General features: G+C 34.2%; 1 protein-coding gene across 1 annotated transcript; it reads right to left on the reverse strand.

The window, feature by feature from the left end:
- Nucleotides 1-16,109: 16,109 nt before the first annotated feature.
- LOC129810168 (uncharacterized) lies at nt 16,110-21,367 on the reverse strand. Its single transcript, XM_055860483.1, has 3 exons — nt 21,173-21,367; nt 16,596-16,957; nt 16,110-16,471 (listed from the first exon to the last, which is right to left on the reverse strand). Exons 1-3 carry the CDS (start codon nt 21,254-21,256, stop codon nt 16,390-16,392), a joined length of 528 nt encoding a protein of 175 aa, XP_055716458.1. The 5' UTR covers nt 21,257-21,367; the 3' UTR covers nt 16,110-16,389.
- Between the last annotated feature and the right edge of the window lie 37 nt (nt 21,368-21,404).

Here is a 21,404-nt window from a genome sequence, read left to right on the forward strand (position 1 = left end):
AATTTTCCTTGTTTTAAAGTGAAACTTTCCACATTTCACTTTAAATTGGTGGCTGGTCATTTTTGAAATCAGTTACGTCCGAAATATGTTTTGTAAGACCAATTGGAGATGTTAGAGAAAATCCGAGGATTACAATAGGTGTGATTATGAGAGAATCATACCTAACCAAGCTCTTAACTGACTGTCAGAATGTGGGGAAAAAATGGTTTTCCGAGTGTCAAAAAACATGTGTTAAAAAAACTGCTTAAAATTGATTTTTAATGCGTGATACCTCCTACAAATGGTGAAAACAAGTAGATGAAAGTTCTATCTAAGTATAGTGATGCCCAAATTTTTGTGTCCGGTGTAATGTTTTCGGGGAAAATGAGGCCTACAGAGGTGGGAAAAAGTGGTACGAAGCTGAGTTAGCCAGGGAACCTTCGTAAAAAATGCCGCTACATTTTCATTTTCCTGTAGAAGAAAATCCAAGAACTTCCAGGAATTTTGTGAGTCAGAATTATGAACCCAATAAGTAAGAGATTTTTTTGATATAGTGATATAATTAATTCGGTGTGTGTGGCATTCAGTAAAAAATCTTAAATCTTGGACTCCTTTTTTAATATGAACCTTCAAAATCTTCCCCTATAGTTGTTTTTACCAATAATACCAATTTACCAATAATGGCCTATTCCAAATGCAAATGTAACGATGATATTGTAACAAACATACAGCCTGCGAAGGGACATTTCCATCGTTTAGTCCTGGAGGCTGGAATCAAAGCTAAGATGGCGATGGACGCATGGGAAGCGGGTAAAAAAAAAGTCGAAATGAGATGAAAATAAATTGAATTGAATTGAAAAAAAAAATAATGTTGTAGATAAAAAAAATTGTAAATTCCCTTATTTGTATTTTTCTGTGTACGTAATTTACATTCATGCATTTTTTTAATCTGATGATGCCTGTTTTGTGTTTTTTTAATGGATACCGGGGGCGCCTTTCCCCAAAATTTGGGGCCCAAATGTTCATTTTATCAATTCTCTGAAAATATACTTGATGAAATTATCTGAGTATAATGTTAAACTTTGTTTCTGGTATTAAATTCATTTGCAATCATGGCGAAAATGCCAATGAAGCGAGTATTCAAATTTATTTTATTAGCAGACAAAGATAATATGATTGCAGATGATTCACATTAGAAAAAGTTCAGCGATTTTGAAGAAAAGTTCACGCCATTTCACGTCTCTTTGCGAAATTAACTCACAATGCCTCGGATCAAAGTGTCATCTTGCATTTTGCCGAGTGTGGTTTTTTATATTTGTTGATTGATAATGGTGCTGATTGTGATGATTTGTTTGTGAGGGGTAGTGCCCTGATAAATCTTTAGTTGTTATCTCAATCCGTTTAATCTATATTTCGTAATTCCGAGAATTCTAAGTACGACCTCTTGGGATTACGTATGCAATTTTCCTCTTTGCATAGTGCGAGCAACGGAGGAAAATTTATGTTTGGTGGCGAGTGTAAGAGCAAGGGAGACAAAGTGAGAAACATAATCAGCATATGGACAAAAAAAAGAACAGAAGAGAAGCCTCTCTTATGACTTCATGCACCGTAGCAACACATTCTCAATATGTTCAAATGAAAAATGATTCAATTGGTAGCTTCCTCATTTTTTTTCATCATGTACATAACAACTTCTTAATACATAATTTTCCAACCTAACAATGACATGGATAATCCAACTTCTGACGATCTTGTAAGAGATCATTGCGTTTTATAGTGGTGCACTTTATCGTGCAAATTCACAAAAATTCTCTGGTAAAAGAAGTTTGAGAAGAAAAATGAGTGCATTTTATTGTTGGGATGCTGGGAAATTGCAACAAAAGAATTCATTTGGCACATTTTTGCCACTCTGAGCAACATGAGAAGAAAAAAAAACATACCTAATTAAGTCCAATTTCAACAGCTCACCCCAGACAACTCAACACTTTTATATTATAGACATATTTGTTAATTATTTTTTTTTAGTGAATACAGCAAGAAATTTTACCTCAATGGGAGATATTTGCCAACGACACAAACGTATTTCTCCTGCGTGTGCATTGCTCCAACAACACTGAAATTTTCAGTATATTTCCAGCATTTTCAGCGTCAAAAAGTTGAATCATTTAATGCAACCCGCCCATTCATTCAAATGGTCAAGTCACACGCGTTCAAAATTGCTGCAAGATCACGTCCTAAGCCTCAAAATCGACACATTCCACCTAGTCGCAATTTTAGTTATGCTAAAAGTGAACTTTATTTAAAGTTGTTGGAGCTTTCCATTCAACATCTTCGTCAATTTCACATATAATCGATCATTATGGGTGATCTTCTGACATGAATCGCTTGAGAGGTGAATCTCCATGCCCAAAACAATCTTCACGGTAATCAATTACAAAATGTTTTATACGACAATACGATTTTGTTTTTATACCGTCACTTTTACCCACGGTAGAAATTTCTTTTCCCCTGTGACTTCCCCGCAGACTCATGCCTCAAATAGCAAAGCACCCAATTTCAGGCGGAAGGAATCTTATTAGTTCGCTCTTAGTTACAAACTTTGGACTACTTTTAAGATTTGCATACTTTCTTGAACTATTTATCTGAAGCAGCATAAAAAAAATCAGGAAATTGACGAAGATGTTTCAGCCTTGACTTTCCCAACAAGACATTTAACTTTTTATCTTGATTGCAGAGTTGAATTATTCAATCAAGAAAAATTATGTGGTCAAGGTCATTTATTGATATAACTTTTATTGAAATTCGTTAATTTAAATCACTATCCATCCCAAGTGGCATTGTATGAGTAGAAGAGGCGGAAGAGGCGATAATCCCAAATGACATAGCATGATTAGAGGGATCACATTATTTGGTCTTAACAATACCTCGTCTGAACTTTTTAATTACTACACCGAAAAATTGATTAAAATTTTACTAGTTTAACAGCAATCCCAAGTAGCACAGTATGACAAGAGGAATGTGATTACGTCACAATGTGGTCGTTTGAACGTCATTTAGCCCACATCAACAGACTGTCTAAAATTTCAGTAGTTTGACAGTGAAAAGACAGTAAAGTGATACAGCATAACTAGAAGGGCCACATTTGGTCATAAAGACGTCGTTAGAATGTCTTGAATGCTACGTATATACAGTAGAGTCTCTCAAATTTGAATCTCTCAAATTCGAACGACGTTTGGATTCAAAATGTCAATTTTGTGAGGTTATGTTAGAAAGTTCGTATTCTTGGTGAATGAAAATCATATTTATGTGCTTTTTCCTGAATGTTTACATACATTATGGTCGTGTAAAATGAAAAGGAAGAATGTTACCACTAAAACTTACAAGAAAGTACGGGAACTTGATTCAAAGTACAATTTAATCTCACATAAATTCTGTTAGTTTTGAAAAAAATCGTTCGAATTTAGGAGGTGAGAAATGTCAAAAATACCCCCCGAGCGTTCGAATTTAGAAGACTCTACTGTAAGTTTTTATAATTTGACAGAGAGATTTTTTGTTTGACAGTAATCTAAAGTGACATAGGGGACACAGGATGAATGGAGAGACTTCGTTTGGCAGTGAAGACACCATTGAAACGTCTGCAAGATTACATCAACGGAATGACTAAAATTTTATAAGTTTGACTACAATCCCAAGTAACATAAGATGACTTGAGGGACCGTGTTTGGTCATGAAGACTTCGTTAGAATGTCTCTGATGTTACAGTTTGACTAAAATTTTACTAGTTTGACAGAAATCTCAAATCACACCGCACGAGTGAAAGGACCACATTTAGCTTTATACGTTCTGTTTACGTCATTTATACGTCTTAATTGCTACATCTACAGTATGACAAAAGGGATGTTATTAAGTCATTGTGTCATTATTTGAACGTCTTTAATGCTATATTAACACACTGACTAAAATTTTAGTAGTTTTACAGTGAAATGATAGTAAAGTGGTACAGCATAACTAGAGGCACCACATTTGGTCATGAAGACGTCGTTAGAAAGTCTTAAATACTACGTTAACAGAATGAATAAAATGTTACTAGTTTGAGAGTAATCCCAAGTGGTTCATTATAACTGTAGGGATCACATTATTTGATCGTGTACTGACTCTCATTATTTTTGTTGTTTTGACAACAATCTCAAGTATACAGCATGACTAGAGGCACATCATTTTAGTCATGAAGACGTCGTCATTAGAACGTTATCAAAACTACATCAACAGAATGACTAAAGTTTTATTAGTATGATAGGCAATCCCAAGTCACAAAATGACTTAAAAGACCTCATTTAGCAATGAAACAGCTAACATCATTAAAATGTTCTCAGGATTACATCAACAGAACAATTAAAATTATACTAGTTTGACAGCAATCCCCCAAATGATAAATCATAATAAGAGGGAACACATTTGGTCCCGTTTACGTTGTTCGAACGGTTTAATTGCTACATCAACTGAATCTAGTCCCCGGCAAGTGGCCTTCAAAATTGAAGCCAATTTCTTACTTTCACATACAAATGCGTATGGGAATTTTTCTGCACTCGTGATCGTTATGCTAAATATTTAAAAAGTGAGAAGTTTTTCCGTATTATAAAATACCTTTCCGTATGGAGGGATAAATATACTAAATTTTTGTTTAAATAATTTTTTTCCTTGGAGCACTGTGAGCTGAGTCCGAGATCAATTTAGGAATTGGCTTCAAATAGCTCCATATAAAAAGGCCAACTTTCCAGGCACTTGAACTGAATAATTCGTTTTTGGCCGATATAGCTATGTACTGTGAAGTAAGTACTTTAAATTTCCTTAAAATAGACAAAGACAAGACAGCATAAACACTCTAAAATCCTATCATAAGCCGTTGTATCACAAATCTTTATCCCGGGAGTGTATTGGTCGCTTGTTATTATAGTTCTGTGGTAATAAATAATTAAATTAAATAGTGGATTATTTATGCGATTATTCTTCTATCAAGTTGTCATCCTCTTTAATAGGAAGCACTTATGGGAGTGCTATATCGCAGCGCGCCTGAGCTTGGTCTCTAGAATAATTTGAATTAAGGGTCTTTCCTGCACGATCCATTTGACCTGACTCCTACTGGCCTGCTCTGGTGGGTTCTTCTTCTGGGCTTCTTTTGCCTCTTTTTTTCTCACGGGTGTGAAGGATGGGCTGGTCTGGTCGTTTCTCTCACTTGGACCCGCGATCACGTTTGCACTGGGCCTTGGGCTGTTAGACGGGGGGACTCCATTCGGACCCTCAGTGTAAACCTTTTGCATCTTGCTTCCCTAACTCAGTCTCCCATATACCTACTTCAGCGATGATCTATGTTTCAGAGTTTCTCCCGTTTACACTGATGATATTTGTTGAAGTAAGTTAGCGGCAGACGCAACAAAGCACAATTGAATAGAAATATATAATTGAATTGAATTCAATTGAATATAGGACGTCCCAAGGGCCAAGATTAGGTCTGTCTAAGCCTTGATCGCCCTTCGTAGTACTCCAGGAATCAATAGTACAACGCAATGGAGTTTGTAAAAGTTTGTACTTTTTACAAACTTTGTTCGTAAGGTGCGTAACTTGATCACTTTGTCCTTTTATAAACAATTGTTCGTACATTTTTTGTCTATATGGCATAACTTGACAAAAAAAATCACAACATTTTACAAACTTTATGTATATGAACAAATGTTTGTAGAACGAAAAAAAACGCTCGACAAGTAATCATGTTACGAACAACGTTTGTGGGAAACATACAAACTCTTACGAACTTGTTTGTATAAACATTTACAATCTATTCATAGATATTACGAATTGTATTGCGATCTGATAATAGACAAAAAAATTGTAAAATTGTTCGTTATTATTATTAATCGTGTCGAGGACTAAAATTAAGTCTGTCTTGTCCAAAACGGGCCACGTCAATAGCAATTGGTCACCACTAGGAGCAGAGGCATGTCGGTTCCTATGTTTCCCATAAGTTTCTAGCGTGCCGAAAAAACTTTGGAGTTTAATCGATGTTTTCTGTGATTGTGGAATGAATTATCTAAAAATACAAATACAAAATAAAAGCCAATTTAATATGGAATGGGCAACCGAAAGCCCCAAATTGGCAACCTACGTAGTTTCGGAGATATCTCGTGAAATGTGTACGAAAACAGGGAAAATTTTACACTAAAATTGGTCGCATTTTTCAGAGCTAATGTCTTCCTCCTGACCAGGGGGAAGGCCTTCCCTTAATTCGACAGAATCTGCTGGAAAGACTTCCTTACACAGATTGAGTATAGCCTCCTCCGGAGATTTGCCAAGTGGTTTGACAGAGTGGCAAAAGCTCCTGCGAGACTTCAGCCTTGTTGTTCGTAATTATTCGTAAATGTTTGTGAATTCCTATTGGGGACTTATGAAATGATCGTAAATTACAAACAAGTTCGTAAAAGTTTGCACTTTTTTTCACAAACATTGTTCGTAACGTGATCACTTGACGAGCTTTTTCTTGTACTTTTGCAAACATTTGTTCGTAAATGTTCGTAACATTTTGTCATTTGTTCGTAAATTTTTGCCAGACAAATTGTGTACAAAAAGCGTATGCTTCTTTTATGTCTAAAAGGATATTTAAATAGTCGATTGACGATTAAAAATCACTCAATTGAATTAGATTGCTTCACTATTTAATTCATAGATCAGTTTGTTGCTGTATATAGTTTACTTTTTATTGACTATTTTGTAGTTGTTGGAAATTTGCGAAGGGAAAAAAAGAAATCTTTAAATTCAATTGAAGATCGAGAGGACTATTGCTGGCAGTCAATTTAATCCATTTCTCTCTGCCTCCCCAAAAAGCAGTCGATCAGATTTTACTGGAAGGGATTAGCCTATTGTGCTGAGAGGAAATTCACTACATGGGGGTAATGAGTCTGAAGATGCACACAGTGTTTGTGTGTCTGATTAATTAGCCAGACAATTAATTATTTATATGGGAAGGAATTCTTCTTTTCACTCTCCTAAGTCTATCCACCGTATTATGCACATTATGAATAACCAGATTGAATCTGGGTCACACACTTCACAATTGCCAGAGTAATTTTCACTGTTACTAGAATACTTTTTTTTCTTCTTTCAAATTTTATACTACTATTTTTATTATATGACGTGTTCAAGGGAAAAAATTTCATTTTCACTTGGTTTAAAAAAAAAAAGAGAAGAAAACTTTTTCCATAACACCATTGAAGACAAAAAGACCAATTAAATGAAACTCTGCGAGTGTATTTAAGTTATTTCTTTTTATTATTTTACTTCAAAAGAGAGGCATTTGACTCTACAATTGCTTTGAGAATGCCTTTTTAATTCGCGCAATGCTTGAATTCTTTCCGCAAATGGTGTAGCTCTCTGGCTAAAGGTCAAATATCAAACAAAGATGTGCGATTATCAAATTATTATTCATTCCTCTTGTAATTGATGATCACAATCAACAAAAGTACAGCCTCCAAGCGTCGATGCTCTTTGTCCATTTACAAATTCCTCTTGATCCATTCTACCTAGACAGCAACGACTTGGAAAGGTCACTCGTGTGATTCAAATTCGACTGCAAATGCCCACACAGCAAGACTAAATCGAAGAAAAACAATAGTGTGAAGATTAGGAGACTTTGCCGAGTGTTGGAAGTCATGAGGTTAATGACAATGCTTCGAGAGACCTTTAATTCCTATTGCTAAAGTCTGAATAATTTTAGAACGTCCTGAAGAGTAGAACCTTTGCTGTTTTGCTTTTGTTAATAAACATGATTACAATTGGTTAAATCCTTGTAAACTTGTGCTTTGGGCAATTATATTGAAAATTGTTAGGTTACCTATTGTTAGGTTAGGTTAGGTAATTGGCTTGTACCTTTTAGCCACTGAAGAAGGCGCACTGTAGCGTCGAAAGCTTTGGCGAAAAAACATTGTTGTTTGGTCTTTGAAAGGATCAGCATCCCTGACGCACCCGGAAGGAGGTCATCTCCCTATTGCGTAAAATTGTTAGGTTATGTTACCTGTAACCTCAATATATTGAGGCGTATTCTACGTGGGGATACTGTTAGAATTCTTATCTATTTGATGAAACTGCATTAGGAACAAAATGCTTTGAAATCTTCCTATGAAAGCATACCTTCCTGATTAAGATTAGAGATGTAGGGTAAAGTGGTACAAGTTGGGCAAAGGTACAAGTTGAACAGGGCCTTTTTTCTTGATAAATTTAGTACTTCATTTTTATTTGTATATTTTAAATGCTTTAGTCTTCTAATTTTTTCCTTGTGCTTAAAAACAAATTTTGTACTGTATTTATCAAGAAAAAAGCCATGTACAACTTGTACTGGCGAATTGTCCAACTTGTAACACTATGTCCAACTTATATCACTTTACCTTACACGGTAAGAAGATTTATAGGTTAGAACTTGAAGATTCTGTTACGAAAGAATACAATTGCTTAAAATTGTTGATACAAAATCAGTATCGATTTGATTGCATCTGTACAATCTCCAGCAAATTTTCACCATCGAATAAATGAACTATTTTCAGGAATATTGAGGTTATGTCCAACATAACCTCTCATTTCAATATAACCTCTTGTTTAAATGAGAAAAAAGTAGATAAAATTATCTGTCTGCAATATAATTAAATTCACGTAAAATAGTACAAAAGTAATAAAATTTAATTGTCTACTACTGATTGGGTACCATGATTAAATTGTAACCTTGCAAGGTATTTGGAGATATCGTCACACTATTTTATTCAAGCACAAGGCGGATACGATACATATGAGAGCTATTAAAAGAGCTATAAATGTAATCGGCGATATTACTTCATTTTACTTATCTCATTAAACAATTTCTAATGACAGAAGAGTACGCAAATTTAGTCAAAAATTAATAGTTGGCCTAACGAGGTCAGATTTTTTTCTTGAAGCTGAAAAAAATCATGTTTCTTCTAACAATCTTTTGATTTTCATTTTATCTTTTTGTTTTAATTCATTTTGAGTGATTAGATCAAAATATACTGGAAGTTTTATTAAAAAAAACAACTATTTACACTTTTATTCAGAACATCAATTCGCAAATTAATAAAAAAAATAGTAAACGTTTGTAAACACAGAAAAATGTTCGTAAAATTTTGTCATTTTTTCGTCAAAGTTTGCCAGACAAACAAAAATGTTTGTAAAAGAACAGAAAATGTTCGTCAAGTGGTCATATTACGATGTTACGATGATTTGTGAAGAATATATAAACTTTTACAAACTTTTTTGTTGTTTGTACGATTTATGAACATTTCTGGGAATTCACAAATATTTACGAACAATTTTACAAAGTATTTCTTCTGTTTAATGTACTTTATGCCTTATAAGGTAAAGTACCCTCACTCGACCAGGTTCCCCGTCTCGACCGGTGAGTCAATTTTTGAATGTTTGTTGGTCAATTTCGTAAATTTCTATGAATTTGTCACTGGTTCGTATTATTCATGGAATAATTGACCTATTAATATTAGATCGTACGCAAAATATTATGGCAAATATAAATAAATTGAATAAATAAATCTACCGGTCGAGATGAGGAACTGGTCGAGCGAGGGCACTTTACCTTATACCGAAATATTTATTTACACTAAACACAAAAAAAAAACATTTCGTAAAATTGTTCGTAATTGTTTGTTAATTCCCACTACGGGCTCACAAAGCTCGTCAATTGTATAACCTACTAAAAAGTTCGTAAAAGTTTGAAATTTTGCACTAACATTGTTCGTAAGATGATCACTTAACAAGTATTATTGTTTCTTTATAAACATTTGTTCATAACTTTTTGTTTGTCTACACGGAACAAAAATATTTTGTAAAATTGTTTGTAAATGTTTGTAAATTCCCATTGGAGACTTACAAAATGCTCGTATATAATAATTTCTATCAAAAAGTTCATAAATGTTTGTACATTTTTACAAACATTGTTCGTAACATAATCACATATTGAGCATTTTTGGTTCTTCTACAAATATTTGTTCGTAAAAGTTTGGTAACATACAAAAAAATGCTTATTTCGTAATGTTCATAAATAGTTCGTAAAATGTTTGTACAAACAAGTTCGATAAAGCTTATGATTTTTTCCACAAATATTGTTCTTATCATGACCACTTGACGAACATTTTTTGTTCTTTTACAAACATTTGTTCGTAAACATACAAAAAATGTTCGTAAAATGTTGTCATTTGTTGGTAAAGTTTTGCCAGACAAACAAAAATATAAGAACAATTGTTTACAAAAGAACAAAAAATGCTCGTCAAGTGATGATGTTATGAACAATGTTTGTGAAAAAAGTATAAACTTTTACAACATTTCTGTAGAGGTTATACTACTTACAAACATTTTATAAGTCCTCGATCGGAATTCACAAGGAACAATTTTACGAAATCTTTTTCTATGTGTATTTAAGTCGTAACTGTATTCTGTTTCTAGTAATACTCTTTCCTGTTTAATGAGATAAAAGGTTATATTGAAATGAGGTTATGTTTAGTTTGATAAAGTAAAGAAGTAAACAATTAAAAATAAAATCCAAACTTACGATTTACCATTTTGAACATAAATGAAGATTGTGAAAACACAACTTCTAACCTCAAATTAATTAGGTTTTTTTTCAATTTTTATTAATTTTATCTCATCTGGCTTCTTTCTTTTCAATAAATTATGAATATAATGTAAATAACATTTTTTAAGGTATTATTATATTCCTCATAATTTTCCTCTTATTATTCTATAAAACCAATTTCTTGAAATAGAAAAAGAGTTTAATCTGACAAAATCAAACTTAACCTAAAACGGCATTTTCTTAGTCTCTTAAGAATACGAAATTTCTCGTCCGGAAGTACTTTTTCTTATAAATCTTTGCAACATTTCGGTGCTAATGTAAGATGTTTCATATATTTTCGTGGGAATTCGCTATTTTGCTACTTTACAAATTTTAACATTATCACATTAATACGTGTCTGTGAGAAAGATGTGGATGTGAAAACCTAACCGAGAGATTATGACCTTAAATTTGCAAAAAAATATTATACAACATTCTCATCAAAATACAGTATGTGTTAAATCGTTTTATTTCACTTATTACTGCAAATTTCTCAAAAAAAGAAAAAGAAATTTAAATCAGAAATTTATAAACTTTTTTACTGATGTTATTTTGTATAAAATATTCTAGTCTTTAAACAGCTTAGGCCTGGTTTTTTGAAGGGACGTTGTAGCCGCCTAAGAGAGTAAGTATTAATTCCGGATCTAAACTACTGAATAATGAAATCCGAAATCCCGCGATCCTCAAGATCTTGAGTCTTCGAAAGTTCCGGGATCGGTATCGAAATCCTAAAATCTTAGATATTCAGGATCCAAAGATTCCGAAATTCAGAATTATTTTAATATTTAAATCCCGGGATCCCCAGTTTTGAAAAATTCAGGGATTTTGAAAATCATATGTAACGTAGTACAATAAATAGCTTTAGGGTAGGAAATTTAGTATTTAAAGATTCATTCCTTGTTGCGGAAAACTCTGTGTATAGTTTAACACTTCACTATTTTATTTTATTTTAAAAGACGAAAATTACACTATGCATAGAGCAATAGAATACTCCGTAGTAACTTAGGAAATTTATCGACATCGATATTGGATATTGAGAGCCATCTAACACTCTATTACAACTACACCATGTTTACTACTGCCCCAGTTTTTCCTAATCTTTGTCTCTGCTTTATTAGTTATTTGGTCTATTTAAATAAGTTTCATCAATCGCAAAACCCTAAATAAAAGGTTTCGTATTTATGATTGTAAATTGATTTTGGAAATATTAATATTGAGAACATATTAATGTCAGTTTCAGTTAGAATTCAAAGAGAGAAATATAACAATCCAATCATTCTAGAACTTCGGCCTAGAGATCAAAAGATAAGAGATATCTACTTCTGGTTTTCGGTGTCCCTCCCAGTGCTTGTTATCTAAAGATGATTTATGTTTATTATCTAATAGTTATAACTGGATTCCATTATTCTTTTAAGTATTATTAAGAATATGCTAATGTCTACTACCGTTCCAGAAACAAAACATTTTTAATTATTTTCAGGAAATTAAAATATTGAATTTCTATTAAGTATTCAAAAAATAATACTGAACATTTCCACTTTCTCATCATGTATTTTAATAACCATCATAAAATCATCTAAAGATGATGTAGATAATGAAAAATATTTATTTCAATACAAAATGGAATTTCACGTGCGGGAAAATGTCAGTGATTGAACGTAGCACAGAGAGAAAAACGGAGTGGTAATCGCAATGCAAAATTTACGTATTACTGTCGTAAATCTTATTTCGTAAAATTATGTAGGGCTTTTAATGAAGATAGTAGTCCATAGTTCTGACGGTTGTGACTTAATTATTTAAGGTAAAAAGTTTAAAAATAACGCAATATTGAGGTTAATTGTTCAGAGCAACGCAATACCAAATCATTTCAATGACTTGTGAACAATTTTTTTTATGGTCTTATTAGTACAGTCCAGTTCCTTGAATTTGAACGTCATATTAAAAAAAATTATAATAAGGACTTTCTTGTGAATTTACAGTAGACTCTCGTTAATTCGTCTTCTTTGAGATCGGGCTTCTTTTTAATTCGGAAAGCAGTTAAATTCGAAAAATATTTATTGACGTTCTTTAAGTTTGATTTTGATTATCGAATGAAGCAAATATCCTTAAATTCGCCATGGTTTGTCTTCGTTAACATGTGATTTTACATTATTAAAGGGTTTTCATGAAATTTACCATAAATATGAGTATGTAAACTTAATATGTGCATGCAGATGAACACAAAATCGGTGCTTTTCAAAAATCTTGTCGCCCGAATTTCTCTCTAATTCGGGCGACATTTTGGTCCCAAATGCCAGAATTTGAGAGAGTCTACTGTAGTGTAAATTCTCTTTAAAAGGCATTTTTTAAAGAAATTGCTGCTATTGTGTAGGGGCCTTTAGGGGCTAACGAAAATTGACATTCTTCGATCCTCAAATTCTAACGCCACTTTAAAAAAAATTAACGACTTTTATGTGATATTATTTACTTTGAATTATAAAACATATATCGTCAGTTGGATTAGCAATTGTCCTAAGGATTTGCTTTCTGTTTGATTTCATTGCAAATGATGCATCGCTGCTAAGCGTATGCAACCAAGCAACGAAGACACAAAGCTGACGCAGTTAGCGTGGTTGCTGATCATTACTGATGATATTTAGTGATTAGCAGACAGATAGTAGGTACATTTCTACTCTTTGCTTAACTCTTTCGTCTCTTTTGGGACTGTAATACCCAAAGAAGCATATGCATATTCTATGAAAAACAATGTTTTTTAATTATTCAGAACTGATAAAAATCCGATTCTTGTGGATGATTACAAACTATAAGGATGTCCAAATGTAAGATATTTTTTGTAGGACCTCAATTAATTCCTGAGCTTAGATATTTTTGATTAAAAATTGTGAAATTGGCTTGCAGCATATGCTGCGGTCCGGAAAGAGTTAAAGAGAGTCACTCTAAACATCGTAGATGTTCTCATTATGGTGATGAACCGCTGCCTTGAGTGGTCTTCCCGTAGTGACTCGAGACCGCTATTGTTGTATCCGTTTTCAAAAAGGGTAAATTAGGTTAGCAAGTGGTAACTATCGACCAATCTCCCTATTACCTATATTGTCAAAGCTCTTTGCAAGACTCATAAAAGGTCCTCTGATGGATTTTGTTGGAAACCAGGGAGTCAGGAGTCTGGCTTGGAACCCTAGATGTTTCTACCTATCCCCGGAAGCGAATTATTTAGGAAATGTTTCAGAAATTCACCAGCAATTTAAATTAAATTGTAATAGTAAACATTAATTCTAAAAGTTTTTGTAAAAGAAACCCTGTGATTCAGGGTTTCTGACGTTTACCTGATGGGATCAGTCGTGGTAAGTCGGCGGCAACTGCAACCAAACAATTATTGAAGAGAAATATATTGAATTGAATTGAAAATGAAATGAAGTGAGTCTATAAATTTTGGATATAGGAAACACGGATTTCCTCAGGTCTACAATATATAAAATTGAATATGCTTGACATTACCAAACATGATCTCAACAATCTTAAATAATTAAATTTCTTACATGCAAGTAACTAGTGGGAAAGGGGGTCAATACAAATTTTCACTACACTGTATTCACAATTGGACGAGATGGACATCACAATGGTCAGAACGATAAATGATGCGTTATCAATTTTTAATACTCTACACAGCTGTGATAATCATCTTCTCTTCTTCTCCTCTCGACCCTTTTCATATCGATTCTCTGCAGTAGTGCCGCATATGTAGAGCTGATGCCTTGTGTATCTACTTTCTTGTTTACATTTTCGACCTTTGTCATGTAGATGTGGATGCTCTCCAATACAGTACAATACAGTAGAGTCTCGCTATAGTCCATATTTGGTTTCAAATTTGACACTTGGGTCGCACTATAGTCCATGTAATTTTTTAAAATTATCAACGATTTTTAGTATTGAAATTGCTCGACGGCTTCCACTTTCTTTGCGATTGTGGTACTTGTCTTTGCTCTCTTCATTGTGGATTACAATTATCACAACTACTTAATAAAGTTTGCCAAAAATATTAAAATAATTATGCATGTCGCATACTAAAAAACATAACCTAACTTAAAATCAGTGTTTTGAAATCAACGGTCGATAAATTGTGGACTATAGAGCGATGGCCTATAGCGAGACTCTACTGTATTTCGAGTTTTTTGTTGTAATGTGCATCGATCAATGATCTCCGTTTTGTCGAATAAAAATTCATGTCCATGTTCTTTCACATGTTCGTTCATTGTAACATGAATCTAGAAACTTGTCTTTGATGGTTCTAGAATGACACTTTGTGAATTGGTCCAAAAACCTTAAGTCGCTATCCACAATCGTTCTGCTTGAGATCAATGTGTAGGGGAAGGCCGGGAAGGCTTTCAGGCTTCGCACGATTTTTAAAGTTTTAATCTCAGTTCACGTACAATAATTATTATTGTTAATTGCAATTATTTTCGAGGTGGAAGCTATCTCGCGACTTAAACTAATTTCCGTGATTCTAGTGAATAATTCTTGTTGCTATGCGTGAATTGTGAAATAAATTTACAAGTAATTTCATTTTCAAAGGAAATTAGTGCATTTAAGTAGAAATATCTACATAAAAACCCCCTGAAGTTATGTTTTGTGAGTCGCAGTGAATGTTAAGCCTCATTTGTAGTGTGTCAGGAACTGACTTGGCTATGAACGAGCTTAGTCGTCTCTGGACTTTAGTCGCAAGTGTGTCTAAGGCATTGGGTTCATTTGGATATGCGTGAATCTAACCTGTGGTAGTGATACCAAAGGACATGAATATTTATGCGTAATCTCTGATCTTCCTGAGCCTTCTGCTAAATGAATGTACTTATCGAGAGGAAGAATGTCTGAATATCTTGAATGAAGAGATCGGATTCTCCTTTCTTCCTTGCTCAAAGACTGACTATAAACAACTTTAATTCAATGAATCACTAACAACAAATTATAAATTGGCTATTTTTACTTCAAAAATTCACTTTATTTGTATGATGCAATTCTCGGGGCTTCTTCTGATGGACTTGCGAAAATAGGGATGAATGATAGCGGATTCCTTTCAATATGGCTGATTGGTGTTGCCAGATGCCATCTGCTTCGTGGATTTGTCGCTAGTGGCGTTAATCGCCATAGTTTTCATTAAAGGAGTAGCGTGGGAAAAATATGAAATGTTCGGAGCCAGATTGTGTGCGAAGCCTGAAAGCCTTCCCCTATGGCAATTTTCGCAATTGAAATATCAGATCCAAGGTTAGATTTGAGTAGTACTATTCCTCAAAAATTTAGTCATTTTGTCTATACAATATTGCTCTCATTTGAGTGTTGGAGCAATAAAAGAGCCGCATCATACTCCATCATTGTCGAGTGTGCCCAAGAAAATGGGATTATAATTCACCAGCTGGCGGAGAAGGTCGTTTGGTTGAAAAAGAAAACATCAACACACACATTTCTCTTCATTCATATGTTTAATATGCCAAAAAAAATTACTCTTAAATATATTACACTCTCATTTTTTCTCATATTTCACTAAAATTAACTTAATATTTGTTTTTCATCATTAAATTACCAAGAATGAACAAGAAGTTGTGAATGGACGTTGTGGCTATTTTTTTTCTTCTCTCCATCTTTCTTTCGTGCATTTTAAGTTAAGAAAAAAAAATGAATGGGACGCGAATGTGGCAAGAAAATCTCATTTGCGGAGTGAGAGGAAAAGTTATTTTGTGAAATTAAAAGTGATGCTGGTATTTTGGCACTTCCTCCAGTTTCTTTTTTGGCGTAAACGGATTGAGCTCAGGATCGGCATTCAATCTGCAAGAGAGAAATTGATCAGGAGAAAATCCCACATGATTTGCCGTCAAATGAGACATGACTTAAGTGCGCGAGTTAACGAGCTGGAAAGGTTTTTTTTTTCAAACATATTTGCACTATCTACCTCCAGAGATTTTGAGCCTGGTGACAATCAACATTGTACCACCAATCGCAGCCGAAGAGTTTCTGATTGAAAAGCGTTCCGTTAGTGCAGAGGAATGAGGCTCCCTGGTGGCCTTCCCGTCCGTCGTGGCAGACGTGATAGGCTTGGCAGCCAGTCTCGGGATTGGCGTACATTCCAGGGATGATTGGTACATGGCCACAGTGGAAACTTGTGTCTGGAACTGCATGGTAGATGGGGTAGTCTACTCCAGGAACTCCGGGGATCTTGCTGAAGTCCTGCTCGTCCTTCTCCTTTTTCTTGGGTTGGAGGCCATTCTGATGGTAGACTGAACGCTCATGGTAGATATCACCATAATAGTGTGGCTGTGGATTAGAGAGATTGCGCAACATTAGCAAATAATGCATAATTAATGGCATGCAGATTCCATTTCACTTTTCATTCCGCTAACAGAGTGTTATATGTTTAGATCTCAGCGATGGCATTCCACTTTTAAGCCACTAAAAGACGTCGCAACTTATCTTAATTTGAAAAAATTTAACATGGCGGCTTACAAAATCAATTTTTCTTTAAAGGATGATTTTTCTCATTTTCTTCTGAACGCCTTTGCCTATCGCAACAATTTTGGTACTGTCGGAAAGGTCTTGAAAAATTCTACAACGCAATTTAAAACTTCTTTAACATTAAGCAGTTTTCAGACTAGAGGTTCAGTTCGGTTCCTGAGGTTCTTAAAATCCAAAATAAATAAGAAATTTTATTGGTTATTCCGAAGTTGACAGGTCAGTTATTCTTGTTATTCAATCCCAAGCCTAAGAAAAGTTAAACCAAGTGGTTAAACATTATGTCTTGAAGCCCATATCATATAAACACAAAAGCATAAAAATATATTTTTTTAATAATGTCTACTGAAACCGTACTGTCAAAAGTAGAGGTGTGCAAGAACGGCAAGAACCGTTGAAACCGAATAAACGTCAAAACAAGTTTGTTCTGGTAGCGTTTTGACCATTGACGTACATGTTTCATTTAACGTTTGTTCGGTTTCAAAGGTTCTTGCAAGCCTATGGTCAAAAGGTTGCCAACAGAATGTCTTTTCGCAATTTGACAAAACTTTTTGTCGTTGTTTGGCAAAAAACTTCGTTTTGACAAACCTTCAACAAAAGCCTTTCTATCCTTGATTTGACAAAACTTTTTCTGTTACAAACTTTTGACAACCTTAACAAAATTCAGTTGGCTATCTATTTGAGAAAGCTTGTTCGCATTCTTTATGGAAGAACATCCTTTTGACAAACTTTTTCCTGTCCCTACGAGAAACGTACTCTATTGAAGTCAGTCAATAGCGTCAATACTGATATTTTTTTGTAAGGAACATATTCTAAAAACTGGCCTCAAAATTTCTTTAATTTTTATTTGCCATATTTCTTTATTGAAGCTTTTAAAACTTTGTCCAGAGGGTGAATAAGTACAAGTAGTGAGTGAATTGTGAGTGACAGATCGGCAGATCGCGCCGATGGGTCTACAAGATCACAGTGATCATGCCAATTAGAAATTTGAAGGGGGTAAAAATTTGATTTGATCTCCTAGTCTCCTCTAATTTCTGCAGATAAACGATTACTGATGAACGGTTACACTGACCTTTTATTGACCTTATGGATAGTCTTTTCTTATTTGTCGAATAATTTGTTCTAAAAATTATTTTCTATCTACCTACCTCCAATTTTTTCTTATTAATTTTATACTTATTTACTAGGACAAATCTTTCGTTTATCCAACTGTTTACTTTGAAAAGTTTGTAGGTTATGTGAAGCCTAACCTCAAAATCGCAAGATATCATTGCACATTTTGTGTATAAATTTCATCGTAAAATTATTGTGATCTCAGATACATATCAAGTCATCTTTAAAAAATTTAAAATGTTTTTAGAGATAGTGTCCAGTAAGTTCCCGAGGCAACTTTAACCTTAAATTCTATTATAGCTTTCCTATCAAATAACATAATGAGGCCCATTATTAAGGGAAAGTACGCCCCTTCGAACGTTCATGCCTTCGAATAATATGATTTTTCTTTTGATCTTCCTAAGAGACTTACACATTTTCATTAAATATTAGTTGGCTTATCATTAATTGTTGATAATTCCGTGATAATTTTGTGTAAATCTCTTAAGAAAAACAAATGAAACTCACATTATTCGAAGGCATGAAGGTTTGAAGGGAGTAGCACTTTCCTCAAAGTGTGATTTCTTCATAATTACACCCATCAATTAAATTTTAGCGCTTTAACAAAGTGTATTTCACATAAATTGTCATTCTTATCAATTTCGGCATATTATTTTCTTATTAACATTAAAATTTTTGAGGATATATAGATATACTATAGAGGTTTATACTATTACTATAGAGGATCTATTATAGAGAATTTGCGAACAATTATTCTGCTTTTTGAAGGTTATGTTCAACATAACCTAACTTTGAAGCAAATTTTTTAAGCTATCACAAATATTTATCGTACTTCCTTCGCCATTTCTACTTCGTTCCCCGGCTATTTGACAAATAATTTATAAAACGTAAAATGACCTATTAACAATCCTGTTGCATCTTTTTTTGTTTTATGGTGTCTACACACTAGAAGCAATTTTTGTAAAAAAAAAAATGACGTTTATGCCTACAAGGATAGGGGAAATTTTCTTTAAAAAGGCAATTTTTAAAGAAATTTCTACTAGTGTGTAGAGGCCATAGAACAAACTTCAAAACCGGTTAAAATCCCAAGAAGCATTTTTTTCTTAATACAGTCTTGTAGGGTCCTCTAAGTAAGACGTTATAGAGCCATAATTCTTATATCGTGGGGGAATTGTTGTTCAACTTCAGTGGAAATTTTCGGAGGGAAGCTCCGTCCGGACGCAGCAACACAAGCTGTGGAGTCTTCAACCCAAAAGATCAAAAAACTAACTCTTCTCCAGAGCTTTCGACACGCTCCGTGTCTTGTCTTCCTCAGTGGTCGAGTGATGTCAAAGATCGCTGGGTTTCGTTATTTGGGGGATCCTACAAACTTGGCAGGAGGGTTCCAGGGTGCTCATACAAATATCTCGGAGACACAGCACCAAACACTCTTCAATCATCAGGAGACAACAAGAGACCCTGGAACCCTGGAAGTTTGTAGGATCCCCCAAATAACGAAACTCAGTGATCTTTGACATCACTCGACCACTGATGAAGACACGGAGCGTGTCGAAAGCTCTGGAGAAGAGTGAGTTTGTTGATCTTTTGGGTTAAAGACTGCACAGCTTGTGTTGCCGCGTCCGGACGGAGCTTCCCTCCGAAAATTTCCACATATTTCTTATAAATTGCTTATAGAGCTCTTGGTAACATCTTTAAGACTAAGAAAAGCAAAGTACTCATTCTTAAAAAGCTTAGGAGCTTCTACAGGAGTTTTAATGCGCAAAATTCTCATTGTAAACCTTTCAAGGATGCATTAAAATGCTTATCAATGTCTTGGTTCTAGTGCCGTAGACACACGACTTAAGCCGAGGGACGACTTAACGTAATTACAATCAAAATAATGATCAAATTATATTTCCATCAGTTTTCCATTAAGTAAGCCGGTTCTCGGCTTAAGCCGAGAGATGGATTAGTCAGAAACTGATGGAAATGTAATCTGATTTTGATTATTATCACGTTAAGCTGTCTCTCGGCTTAAGTTCACACTAACTAATGCCCTAGACACACTTACGACTTAAGTCGAGAGACGACTTAGTGGAAAATGATGGAAATAAAGTTTAACCATTATGTCGAGTATAATTACGCTAAGCCGTCTCTCGGCTAATCCTCAGGTCTGTCAAGGCCCTAAGTCATTTCCTGGCTTAAGTCGAGAGACGGATTAATCAGAAACTGATGAAAATGTAATCTGATCATTATTTTATTATCATTACGTTAAGTCGTCTCTCGGTTTAAGTTCCCACTAACTAAGCCATTTCCCGGCTTAAGGCGAGCAACGGATTAATCAGAAACTCATGGAAATTTAATCCAATCATAATTTTGATTATAATTACACTAAGCCGTCTCTCGGTTTAAGTTCCCACTAACTAAGCCATGGAAATTTAATCCGATCATTATTTTAATTTTAATTACGTTAAACTGTTTCTCAGCTTAAGTCGTAAGTGTGTCTAGGGTACAAAGCAGGTCTTATGCTTCTTGTGATATTCCTTCTTGGTTGGTCCTGCCTTTGAATGCCTGTATTATTAAGGCTACCATAATTTTTGTTAAAGTTATCGACTAAATTAAAATATGGTGTTGCAGATAGATTTGGTAATCGTTGACCTAGATTTTATAAACTTATATCACTCCAATAAATTATTTAAAAACAACAAGCTAAGGGAAACAAGAAAGAGCATAAGCAGATCGATTGATCAAAGTCAATTGATCAATTCAATATTAAATAACTCGTGTTAAATTAAATTTTTTTAAATTGTTCTGCTTGAGCTTTTCACTTTAAACCAGTATCTCCTAGTACTGGCTTTATTCTAAGCTTGTTTAGCTTGTCGTTTTTTTTTTGTGGTAAATCTTTGGGGTCACAGCACTCTCACTTACTTCATCCACATGAATTCTTAGGCACTGAACAATGGCCAGGAGAGCGCCAAATGCGATAACAGCAATTGCCACTCTTCCACACATGATCCTGGGTTTATTTAATTGTTGAAATTGGGAACGAGGTTGAGAGATCACAAAACACCTTTAAACTCGAGTCTGAAAAGCTCACGACTGAGGCTCACCACTCGAACTGCCACGGCGGCTAAGTTGTGGTCGTTTTTAAGAAACTAAA

The sequence above is a fragment of the Phlebotomus papatasi genome, chromosome 1 (assembly GCF_024763615.1).
Source record: "Phlebotomus papatasi isolate M1 chromosome 1, Ppap_2.1, whole genome shotgun sequence".
Lineage (NCBI taxonomy): Eukaryota > Metazoa > Arthropoda > Insecta > Diptera > Psychodidae > Phlebotomus > Phlebotomus papatasi.